Source organism: Bos javanicus, chromosome 10, assembly GCF_032452875.1.
Source record: "Bos javanicus breed banteng chromosome 10, ARS-OSU_banteng_1.0, whole genome shotgun sequence".
NCBI lineage: Eukaryota > Metazoa > Chordata > Mammalia > Artiodactyla > Bovidae > Bos > Bos javanicus.
This window is the reverse complement of record NC_083877.1, coordinates 73107054-73120086: the sequence shown is the minus strand read 5'-3', so window position 1 is coordinate 73120086 and position 13033 is coordinate 73107054. Positions and strand designations below refer to the sequence as shown.

At 45.1% G+C, this 13033-nt stretch overlaps 1 protein-coding gene across 2 annotated transcripts in view; it reads right to left on the bottom strand.

Annotated features, from left to right (window-relative positions):
• The window catches only part of PRKCH (protein kinase C eta), a 232329-nt gene that overhangs the window by 61676 nt on the left and 157620 nt on the right, over window positions 1-13033 (bottom strand). For both annotated transcript variants that reach the window (XM_061429067.1, XM_061429068.1), the window contains exon 10: window positions 5537-5691. In XM_061429067.1, coding sequence (XP_061285051.1) covers window positions 5537-5691 — 155 coding nt within the window. The remainder of the gene's footprint in view (window positions 1-5536; window positions 5692-13033) is intronic.

The following is a 13033-nucleotide window of genomic DNA, read 5'->3' as shown; positions in this document are numbered from 1 at the left end:
CAGGGACTGACAACATGACTAGCCTTACCCAACTTTTAAGTAAATTATTTACAAGGAGTGCCTAATAAAATCTTAAAGTCATCAGAGGACAGAGGGCACGCTAAGTGAATGAAATGTCAACTAAGGGAAGTTATGCCTCCTAGATCCCAGCCATACTGGGCTTCTTTCTCTAAAAGGTTTTGAACTTGCCATGCTCCCTCTTGAGACTGAGCACCTGCATTTGCTATTCCTTCTGTCTTGAATGCTCTTTCCTTCCCTCTTTACTGGTTACCTCAGCTCCTGAGTCACTTCCTTAGGAAAATCTTCCACCTCTCCTTGACCAGATTGAAACACACTATGAGATGTTCTCATTCAGTGCAATGCATTCCTCTTCTTCATAGCACTGGTCACAGTTGCGATTTTGTATTAATATGGTCATGTAATTGATGTCTTTCTCCCTCACTCAACCATACTGCCTACAAGACAGCACTTTTGTTTTTGCTCATCACTGTATCCATATCCTTGGCAGAGAGTCGATGCTCAATAAATACTTGTCAAATATCCCCAGAGGCTGTGCAAGGGAAGACAAAGGGGGCTGATGAGTTTCACTGGAGGAGGAAATGTCAGGCTGTTCTAATAAACTGGTAATTCTCAGAGCTCTCCATCATACCTTTGAAAAAAGATCTTGGGAGTTAGGGATTGAAGTCACTTTCTGGTGATGGAAGAGCAGGCACGGAATGAGGCCACCAACTGGCAGAACAAGCTAAGAAGAGAGAAGGCAAGAATATGATTAAAAAGTTTGGAGTTCCAGGAACAATGCTAGTAAGGGCTCACGGCCAAACCCGAAGTGAAAGTTACTAATGTATTGAGAATCTCACAACTTGTGCATCCTAAAGAAACAAGGACTGCTATATGAAGACAAAAATGACCATTGTAACTGTTTTTGTAGCAAGCATATCAAGAAAGAGTAAACCTACTTCTTGGGGCAGAAGGAATGAGGTGTTGTATGGCAAAGGGAAAACAGAACTCCTAACTTGGACTTTCATCTTTATCTAAAAAGACCATCTTTATCACTAGAATGAGTAGAATAAATATAAACACAGAACTGAATTCCAATACAGGTAAGAGTCCAGAATTCTAGGCTCAAATAAAATACGTTTGGGGATTCTGTAAGTTCTGCTAATACTTTGGAGTTAGAAAGGCCCCAGGAGATGGGAATCAGACAGGTGTTGCCCCAGTTCAAGAGGGGGAAGAGCTAGATAACAGAGAACAATGACTCAAGCACATGCTACTACCACCGACCCAACATCAAGCTGATCTGGAAGCAGACAGCAATGCTCACAGAGGTGGCTTCTAGCATGGGCTCTCCAAGCAAAGCAATGCTCAGCTAACTTTAGATCACACAGGAACGTGAAGTCAGCAAGGAATCTGATGGTCCCTTACAGTATCTTTGAGAAACAAGAGTCAGATGATATTAGAGACTGGTATATTGATGCAGATGCTACAGCTGTGTTCAGAAGCTTAAAAATCTCATCTGGCAGGGAGATTGCTAATCCTCTCAAATTCTGAATTTATTTAAAAAGTCAAATTAGGTAGCGATTGTTCTCTAATTTGAGAACTCTAAAGTTATTTTCTTTCAAAGCTAATGCGTTGCGTATGTATACGAGTACAAGGCAATAAGTCAAGTCTGGCAGTCACCTCTGTGACCAGTCCAACATCTGGACAACAGGACAGCAAGTGACCCAGGAAGCACTTGGAGCTTGAGGAGTAAACACTGATTACCACGCACCCCACATGCTGAGAACTGCACAGGGCACAAAGCAGCTAGATGTGTAAGATGAAAACTGTGTATTGAAATGCAGTGTGTTCAAGCATAACCTCAGAAGGATGAGTCAAAACTTAAACTCTCCTATAATTCTTCCTGAGCTCTTCTATAAATTCTTCCTCTCTCAACCTATTTTAGATACATTCCATGTTTTCTCAGAAACAGAAAATCCAATGGGTGCTGGCTGGCTTTGGGAGCTGAAATGTCAATGATGGCTCAGTTCCTGTAAGTAAGTTCCTGTGAGTAAACTTTAATACAGCTTTCAAAACAGGATAGAAAATGGTGCCCGTAATGCTGGCAGGCAGGTAAATGGGATGCGGGGCCCTTTGTTTCCCCAATTCTGTAGAGCTTGACTCTGGAAAAAAGTCAGTGCCCATGTAAATTATTCATGAGTACTATCTGGGCTTCTAATCAGCCAACAAGCCCTGAACAAAGGAATGAATGGTCTTTTTTTTCCCTTAGCAAAGTGACTCATTGACTGCTTAATTCAAAGCCCTCTAGACTTGGTCTGCAGCCACACCAAAGCTCCAGACCTTCCAACCAAAGGCAAAGTGGCAGACTCTTTCCTTGCGGTAATGCCCAAGAGGCAGACTTCTGTTCCTCCATGAAATGCAAGTGAACACATGAACACATCTGAGAAATCAGGGTCTGAACGTAAGCAGAAAAGCACCTGAATGTAACTGGCCTGTCTCCTCTCACACAAGGCACAGTTGGCAGAGAGACAGAAGAAAGTCATGTCAGAGGGAGCCTAAGGCAGTACCTTCTAAAGTCCCATTTGATGATGATTTGCAAATGGTACCATCTTTGTAATTCACTGGAAAAGAAATACCTTCCCTGGAAAAATAAGACAAAACAGCCATATGACAACAATCCTATTTGAATAGATCAGAGGTATCATTCAGGAAGATCTTTTTAGCTTTGATAAAGGCCATCCCAGGACATGTATGATACACGAGGCTGTCCAACTCTCCTCCTGTGCTCTCTGGATCAAATTCATACCCCTGGAATCCAAATGTGCCCTTTGCTGTGTGTGGATTCCAGGGACTTGGCATCCAAAGGCTTATCCTTAAGACTCTGCTCTCAGGCCAATACCCTCAATGGAATTAAATAATCCAATGAAATAAATCCACAGAATAAAAATAGCATTGGAATCTATCCTAATTAAATGTGCTCCCTTCGAAGTCAAGCACTTCAGTTAGAGACTGCACGTGGAATTCAAGTCAAAGAGTACATTAAATTCTCAGATTTGAACTGCAAGGCCAAGAACTGAAATAAAATTTCTCAAGATGTGGGCTGATACTGCTTCACCAGAAACCACATCAGGTTTCACTGTCCATCCTCCACATTTCAAACAAATGAAACAAGGAGATGGAGAGGCAGATGAAGCATGTGCCTTGCATGAAGGTTATGCAGTCCTATGAAAAGCCAGAATATTTAAGTATTCAAGTGTTTTTCCCCATTACTGGTCTGAATATTTGTACCTTCCCTTCCCCACATTATATGTTGAAATCTTAATTCTCAAAGTTGATAGTATTAGTAGGTAGGACCTTTCAGGGGTGCTCAGGTCATGAGGATGGGGCCCTGATGAATAGGGTTAGTGCCTTATAAAAGCGGCTCCAGAGAGATCCCTGGCCTCCTTTACCACATGAGGTCACAGCAAGAAGGCACCAGCTAGGAACCAGAAAGAGGGTCTCCATCAAACATGACCATGCTGGTGCTCTGATCTTGATTTCCAGACTCCACTGTGAAAAATAAATGTCCATTGTTTATAAGCCACCTAATCTGTGCTATTTTGTTACAGCAGCCTGAATGGACTAAGATACCCATTCTGCCTCATTTTCACAAATCAAAGTCACTGTATCACCAAAGGGGGAGTAAGAAGTCCACTCTTCAAGGGGTTTACTTGAAATTTTACTTTACAGTTGTACTCTAAGCCTTTAAATCTCTCCTGAGGAGACAGTGTAGCTCAGTGGTTAAAAACATCATTTGAATTCTGGCTCCATGACCAGTTAATAGTCTGGTTATTAAGTCTTTTGAAGATCAGTAATTCATCTAAGTAGCATGGATAATACTAGTGTTATATAATTTATTGTTAGGAGGATTAATAAAGAAATGCTGGTCAAGTACTGGGCCTATAAGTACTCCATTTAGCTTTTGTTGCCATTTTTTTTGTTTGTTTTTAAATTAACAACACAAGCCCTTGTCAAACAGGAAAGTCATCATTCTTAAAAATTAAATGTGGGGAAGGCTCTCCTTGGGGTCAATAGACCAGAGCCGGGCAGCTCAGCCATGGAGAGGAGAACAAACACAGAACACACAGTCCAGAGTCCCATACCACCACCAGGAAGGACCTAGAACCCCCTCCAGCATCAGAGACCATGTCAGCAACCACCAACAATCATGCGCTGGGCTCAAGGCTGAGACAGGAGACATGCCCTGCTGGAGCCGCCAGGAAAACAGCATGGCCGGGTCAAGGAAGCACAGAGCTTCCACAGAGTAACCTGTGGCTGCCTCATGACTTAGGAGTGAGCGGAGATTCCTGGTTACCTTCAGGGGATGACCCTGCTGCTGGCTATCCTGCCTAGCTCCCCACTCTGCTACCTCACAGCTGGAGCTGTGACAGAGCATTGTGTCCACTTGAGCTTTCACAGCTCTGTACTGCGAATTTACTAGAAGACTTTTTGCACCGCGCCTGCTCCATCTCGTTTTTCCACTTCTTTCTGGCACCATGGACCAGTCCTGCTGCATTCTTTACTGATCTCACTTCTCTTTGCCTATTTTTTTCCTCTCAGGGTACTTAAGAATATTTAGTTTTTAAAGCTCTCTCACACTTTAATAATGATGTTCATACTGTAACCAGCTCACAAAGGAACAGCGAAGCTAATAAACGGCAAATTTCAATCAGGAAATTCTTTACATCAATGCACCTGAGAGAGAATTTTTCTCAAAGGAAAGAAACAATTGCCTCTCAAGAGGGAAAAATAATGGAGCATGTGTGGCAACTAAGTTACAATGCGATGTAAAGGGTAGAAAGACTTTGACAATGGGAAAAAGGAAAACTTGCGGATGAAAATTACCTAACACTCACTATTATATTTTCCACCATACTCAGCTTTGTGTCTGAGTAAAGGTTACTTTTATCTGCTCTGAGATCTAACAACATTAACCAGATGTCAAGCCCATTTAACATATGATATATTATGATAAAGACTGTGTGTCATGAAATGAAATCAAACAAGATTTAGGAGGGGACTTCACATGATAGACATCATCAAGCAGGACCCTGCTCGTCAACATGTCACCTCTTGGCTCCTGGACTGGTGAGCAGCAAGTCTATCTGACCATGATTCTTATCTCAGCCATTTAGAGCAAGAGGTATTCATGCTCTGCAGTTTAGGCACAGATTCTGAAAATGGAATGAATCACTCCCAAGGTTAAAACAGAAGAGACCAGCAAGTTCAGCCCCTTGAAAACCCCCGCTGAACAAATTCATGAACAGTGTCCTTTCGAGACTCTCAAGCCTGTTTTACAAATCCCACACAGGCACAGGCTTTAGTCTGCAGGTGGTGTTTATCACTGTTATTCATTTATTCTAATGGACACGCAAAACTTTGTGAATTTCAAAAAGAGTTCAATTGTTCATCATGAGAACTGGAAGGATAAGCTGAATCAGGGAAATGAACCAGGGATGAGAGGTTCATTTGAGAGGGGTTACCAGCAACCGAAACTCACCTATAGATGATTCCTTTGTCATGTAGGAACATAAGTGCCGAAATGATCTCTGCAGCATAGAAACGAGCCCGTGCTTCATCAAAACGCCGCGACTTCTGAATGTGAAACATCAAGTCGCCCCCATTCACAAACTCCATCACAAAAAACAGACGATCCTGTGTACAAACACAAAAAAGGGATCCAACGTGGTGTAGCCATCAGCGTAGAGATCAGTCAGCATCATATGATCTGGGACTGCAGTGTGGGGAGAAGAGGTTGCTAAATGGAGGCGCTCAATGGAACATTTTGACAGCGGCTCAGGGCAAAGCAGGAGGGTCTGATGGATTAGATCCTTGGGATGGTGGGGATTGGGCGGGTAGTGATAGTAACACTTGGATCTCTTTTAAAGAATTCCACATAACCTTGAATTTCTGCATCAAGTAAAAAGTAGAGAAGGTATCAGAATCTTTTGGTTCTAATTCTGCATCTTAAACACCATGTAATCTTGAATTTAATTTTTTTTGAATGTTCAGCATTAGTAAGGTGAGAATGACGTCACTATCTCTACCAAAATCATTGTTTCATAAGCTGAAAGAGAGCAACATAATAAAAAAGTGCATTCTTTTTTTGTCCGGAACGTGCAGGGTTATTCACAGCAAGTAAGAGACATTCCATAGGTCCCCACACCTGGGCAGAGAATAATCAGAGAAAAAGGAAAACATTTTTGACCAATCAGCCAGACAATAGTCTAATGAGAGCCTCAGAGTTGCCTGGATGTTAGAAATTCCATTTAGCCCATCAGAAGGTTCCTGAATCAGAAAAGGGAACTTAAAGTCAAGTGAGATGCTGTCTCCATCTGGAATAACACTCTAACCCAGCAGGTTAAATGGGCTCTTAAGAGTCACTGATGCAGTTGGTGTACTAAGTACTGTACAAGTGTTATGAATATAGTGCTGTGGAAAGTAACATTGCTTAATGGAAGAAGTGTACAGGTCCCCATTAACAAGTGGTGTCTCCAAAAGGGACAGGGTAAAACACTTTGCTTTGGGAACCTCTGAGATCAAAGGACTTGCTTGCTCCCTCTCATTAGCATGTATGGAGTCCCAGGTTAACCAAGTGCTGGATTAGGTTCTGGGAACCCAACAGAGAGTAAGAGAGGTATAAAACACAGTCTCTATCCACAGAGTGTCTGCTGTGGGAGATACACATTACTTTAAAATAAAAACACAAAGTCATATAACCAGGTAACTTTTCAAATTCTGGTAAATTCTGTGAAGGAAAAGTGGGGGAAGCAATGACATCATATCATCTGTTCGTGGGGCTGGGAAGGTCACTCTGAGCAAGTGACGTGTGAGCCAAGACCTTCAGAATGAGTGCCATCAGGGCCATTGGTCATCTTTTTGAGGGGTAGGAGGTTGTTTCGTAAGGAACCTGGTATTTTACCAATTCACAAAGGATATGTATATGTACCCAGAAGCATTTTTATTTGTGGTTTCAAGTGCTGCTATCTCTGCCAGGGGCTGCCATACACAGCTGAATGGTAGACAGAGAGGGCAGAGATTGTGTGTGCTCCTGTTCACCTCCTGATCTATCATGGGTTTAATCAGGCTCTTCCCCATTGGAAGACACTACAACTTATGACCTCTTGTTCCCAATTTAAGATAGACCTTAATTAGAAGGAAAAAAAAATCCTCTTTCTGCTAATGAGAAGCAAGACTTCAGGAGTAAAGATGGAATAGCAAGATTCACACACACAAAACCAAAACCCAAACATCAGTAGAACAACTCTCCAGGCTGGCCAATATAAGCCAACAGAAAACTAAAAATACCAAGTCATCTGACTAAGCTAGAGGCCTTCAACTGAGTGGGAGTGACTGGCCAGGGGAGAGGCCAAGTTGGGCAGGACGAGCTTGGATGAGCAATATGGCCCCCTGTTTCTTGTATGGGGCAGGCTAGTGTGGAAGGAACAGGTTAGCATTGGGTGGAGCAGAGGGTGAGCCTGTGATAGAGACAGATCTAAGAGCTACAGCCACATGGATGTTGTTATGCGCCTGCTGTGTTCATTTGGAGGGGCCTCGGGGGCCTGGATGAGGATTAAGGCCTCAGCAAGAAGGTACATCTGATACATTTTTGTTAACTGGCCTGTCCACCTTTTCATGGCTGTGTCTGGCAGCCACATGAATTCCAATAGCTCAAAATGCCTTGTTACTGGAACGGGGTCAGTAGGTAAGTGGCTACTCTGTAGGCTGTGGACATCAGTGAAGTTAGCACAAGTGTCGACGACAGCAGGCATCAATAAGACGAGGGCGTTCCAAGGGAAATTGCATCCATTTCTAGCTTGCCCCCAAAACAATCCTCATAACTTCAAGTCTGAAAAGCTAGACTCTGGGCTAAATTCCAGATCTGGGGAAGGAAATACTGCCTTCCTGCCTTGGTCGTGCTTCTCCGTCTCAGTCCCACCACCTGCCCTAGAGGCAGATTCTCAGATAATGCAGGGGGTCCTGGGAGGCATGAACACCTGGGATGCACAGGAAAAGGTCATAAACTTTAGAACCGAGAAAGCAGGGGTTGCTTTTCACCCAGAGTTTAATTCTAACCTCCTGTCTGGCACCACCTAGAACAGAGGGTACAGCTCATAGCCCTTGGGCGACACATGACTCTTTAAGCAAGCAGGAAGGGAAAACAAGCCAGCTGAGACACAATGACGCTTTAACAAAAAGTAATGGCCCATCTTACCAAAGACCTACAATAAGGTCACAAGGTAGAAAAATAAAAGCATGTTGATCAGCTAGCAAAATGTGTTTGTTGTGAAGAGACCTTCTGTTTACATACAATTCTGTTCACTCTATTTTAAAAAAATGTCTGCTGCAGAGACAGTTAACGTTTGGCAGCAATTTCTCCACCATTTCTTTTGCAGAGGTGGAGATAAATGACAAAAATCTCTAGTTTTTAGCAAAGAAGATTCACTCATCATTAGCTGGGGGTGAGTGAGAAGCCGTCCTCAGCAGTAAGTTTTCATTAAACATGTCCTCAGGTGGGGCTTCTAAAAAGTGCAATAAACAGTAGGGGTTGCCGCTGCTGGCAACTAATGGTGAAGATATTTTACATCAGAAAAAAAAAAATCATACATATGAATGTACAGAATGATTTCAGTTATAGCCAAAGAGGCAGACATGCACAGAAAAGATGAAAAAAAGAATGCTTATATATGACAAGTTGCTTTCAATTGTGAGATCTCAGATGCCATTTATCTCTTTATATTTTTCCGTATTGCTGAAGATTTCTATGATGACTATTACTCATAATTAGAAACAAACCAAAGTCACTCATGGCTTCCTCCATTTTCTCTGATTTTCACATGAAAGACGGGACATTGGAAAGGACAATTTTGAGACTGTCTCGGAGCAGGTATTCAGGCAGTAGGAGGTGGGATTAGGAAGCCAATAGGAAGAAGGGTCTTTACATCCCCGGTTGGTCATTATTAAGGCCCCTACTAACCACCTTCTCCCTTAACAGCCATTCTGATGCCTGATGTAACCAGGCCATCGGGCTAGTTGCAGTCACATCCAGAGAGAGACTCAATAGCCTCTGACTTGGGTCCCAGTGCTCCACAGGTGTACAGGGTCTGAGTTCTGGTATGGGCTGTATAGAGTCTACTGAGTCTTTCAGAGAGACCTTTTGGGCTCATATTAAGAGTCTCAACAAGGAGGAATAAATGTTTACTGGGCACACACTGCCAGGCCCTGGGTGGGGACTGAGTTGCATGAAATGAAGGAGAACCCAGGCCTGCTCTCAGGAGCACAACAGCCCAGTGTGCTAAGCACAGTACATGGGCACAGGGGGCGTCATGGGACACAGATTGGGGACATGGAAGCAGCCTGGAGGCTGGGGCGGGCTTTGGGGAAAACCAGGAGGAACCGATTTCACCAGCCTTGAAGGCTGAGGAAGCACAAGTCAGATTGGAGTGGGGATGGACAGGGCAGGACTCAAGGTGAATGAACAGCGGGAGTGTCAGGTGTGAGGCAGGGTGCGGTGACTGCCAAGGGGGACACTCCCCAAGCACTGAGGGTGCTGAGTGGGGGCCTCATTGTAACACATGCAGCTTTCATGATCAAGTGCTGGTACAAAAAAGCCAGGGCTAGTTAGGAAGTGCCCCTTCACCCTTTCCCCAGGTCACCCACAGCTGAGAAAAGGGCCCTAGACCTAGGAATACACGGGATCCCTCACTATAGGCTTTGGTCATAATTACAGGCCCAGTGTCTGGGCTAGAACATGTGGTGACTATACATTTTCAAGGGCTTGGCTTGAAAAAGACTCCAGGAAGTGTTGGAACCTGTCACAAATAATAAAACATGAGCTACAAAAACCAGCAACTCTGGCTGAATTCTACTCCTATGGAATGAATGCCATCAAGCTAGAAACCTTTCACGTTAAGCAAATGCCCTTTAAAGGCAGAGATGAAGCAATGAGGAAGAAGATCACCATCCGCCTACTACTCCACGATCTGTGGTGCTTAAGACCAAGTCTTTCTGGTGACTTCACAAACACTAAGTCACGCTGAACAAACCCAAATGCGAAGCAACCAGAGGAAGAGTCTGCAGGGATCTGTGCATTTAGGGAGGCCCTCACCGCATGGCAGGGTGGATTAAAGCTGCCATGAGTCATTTCTGGGGCACGGAAGAGCTTCCAAATCCCACCGTGGGCAGGGAGGGCAGACGGCTGCTTCTGTATGTAAGCCTGTATAGACAGCATTCCAGTTTTTCTAAAATCCAATTTCCTAGACGCTGAGCCTGGACACCTGCACAGCCTCTGGCTCCTCAAAGGGAAGCAGTCTTGCCCCGATGTGCATAGCAGCAGATTAAAGGTCCCACAGACTAGTTGAACCTCAGTTCTAAAGCCAGTGGCCCAGCCCTTTGTCTGTCCCTTGCTCCTTTCTTTTGTCCCTGGTTCAACCAACTACAGACCAAGTCATTAATATGGAGCAATAAAAGCAACTCAGAAATCCCTTTGTCCCACGCAGCCTAGCCCAGCCCAGCCCATGTGAGTTACAGGAGGCCAAGGAGCTGGTGCGTGGTTAATAATAGAATTTCTGTCATCACCTGCCTGCTTCCATTGACCCGCTGCAGGCTGGGCCAGGTCCGTCTGGGCTACTGTCAGTCCCAAGCTGCTACTTACCCAGGCCACAGGGGATAAAAATATCCTGTGACCTGAAAGTGACTGTCAGTATAAGCAGTGTGCATTCCCTAAAGCCCCTCATAAGGACTGTTCTTTAGGAGGTAGAACTGATGCGCAATCCATGAAGAAAAGCTAGAGACAAAACACCTGTTTGGGACTTCCCTGGTGGTACAGTGGATAAGAGTTGGCCTGCCAATGCGGAGACATGGGTTTGATCCCTGGTCTGGGAAGATCCCACATGCCGCAGGACAACTAAGGCTGTGTGCCACGACTACCCAGCCCATACGCCACAACTTACTGAGTCTAGGTGCTGCCAACTACTGAGGCCCTGGAGCCTGTGCTCTGTACCAAAATAAGCCACTGCAATGAGAAGTCCATGCACCACAACAAAGAGCAGTCCCCACTCGCCACTAGACAAGGCCCATGTGCAGCAAAGACGACCCAGTGCAACCAAAAAAAACCCTACCCATCCAGATAAAAGTGCTATGCTACCTGTGGCAAGGTGACCCTACCTAAGGAGGGTGACTCTAGAGAGAGCAGGGGCCAAGGATGAGATGCCTTAGGGTCAGTGCGCCAGGCACCTTCAGAGGTGTCAGCTCAGCTTATTGAGCCCTTTCTCAGAGACCTGCCCTGGCGCAGTCACACAGGTAAGTGCTGGACACACTGCATGTGGCAAGTCGGACCAAGCCACCCTTCCGCCCCACCCCGGCCCCCTTCCCAGAAAACTGGAACTGAGATGGGCAGATGTTCAAGTAGGCTGTGCTGTGCACAGGACCTGAGGAAACATGAACTAGGGAGCGGAGGCTCCCCCTCTGTGATGTGAACACGTGAAAAGTCTTGGTGTATCAGTGGTAAAAGCCTGGATGGGCAGATGAAGGGAAGAATGAGGGCAGAGACAGACAGCATGAATGGCTGAGAAGGAAACTGTCTGGGTCCCTCATGCCCTTCCAGCTTCTGGTCTCTGGAGAGACCTGGCCAGTGTGTGTGCCCTTGGGTTCCATGAGATACCACTGTGCCTCTGAATCTGTTTTCACGTCTCCCTTTTTGAATGACCCTGGTTTAGTAATTTCCTATTTTTTTCTACCGGGAAAATTTTAACTGAAACATTCACCAAATTTTAAGGGGCAGGAGGTTTCCTGATTTCTAAATCTGGGGTAATAACATCTCTAATTACACTGATCGTGTGAAGATTAAACCAGAAGCCAAGTGCTTGGCATGGTACCAGACCCACAACAGTATTCTCAACAAATAGTTATTCGTTACAGCTGGAAGACCTTGTGCCCAGCACTGAAGTCCCTGGTGTAGCTAAAGGGAAGCACAGTGTGGTCAGGACCATGGGTTCTGGAGCCAGGGAGCCCAAGATACCAAAGCAGTTCCTGCTGTGCTCTATTTTCGCTTCCTCAAAACTCTCAACTGCAAAATGGGGACAATAAGATGACTGAACTCACAGGTATTAGAGGATGAAATGATCTAAGCTTAGAATTTCAATCAGTATATGGCACGTAGTAAGTGCTGGATAAAAGTTACCAGCTATTAGTCAAAGTGAGTATTAGGCACTCAGTCATGTCCGACTCTGTGTGGCCCCATGGACTGTAGCCTGCCAGGCTTGTCTGTCCATGGGATTCTCCAGGCAAAAATACTAGAGGGGGGTGCCAGGCTCTTCTCCAAGGGATCTTCCTTACCCAGGGATTGAACCTGGGTCTCCTGCGTTGTAGGCAGATTCTTTACCGTCTGAGCCACTTGGGAAGCAACTATTAGTAGCAGTACTACTGATATCTTCCTCCTCATCACTGCCTCCCCCAGGCAGCAGCCACCCTGGCTCTCTGCTCCTGGGGCTCTGGCCCCTGGGATGGCGGTTGCAGCAGACTAGAGAAGCACCTGCCGTGGACGCAGAGATGGTGCTCACAACAGAGCACTCGGCCCGGCAAGGACACGGGAACGAAATAGCAGCCGAAATGCTACTGCAGCGGCTCCCTGATCCTCAGTTCCGGACAGGATTCTCGAGGGTTCAGGGAGTCAGGAGGACCCTAGGGCAGCTACTGGAATGCAGGAGCACTTCCTGATACTGCATGGTCATGGCCTTGACCTGATAAGGAGGACTTATCTTTCTCTGACGTGAGTATTGAACAAGGGGTCACGAAACTAGATTTGATAAGCCAAGTCACATTAACCAAAGTTTCCTCTCCAACAAATTTTTTCATTTTTCTAATGTTAGATGACAATTCATACTCACTATTTTAAGAGCTTTATAATAATCATAATTATTATTGCAAGGGAAATGTGCTCCCCCATGAACTGCAAACTTTACAGGACTTCTTATAGTGGCTGTTCTCCCCTTCAACA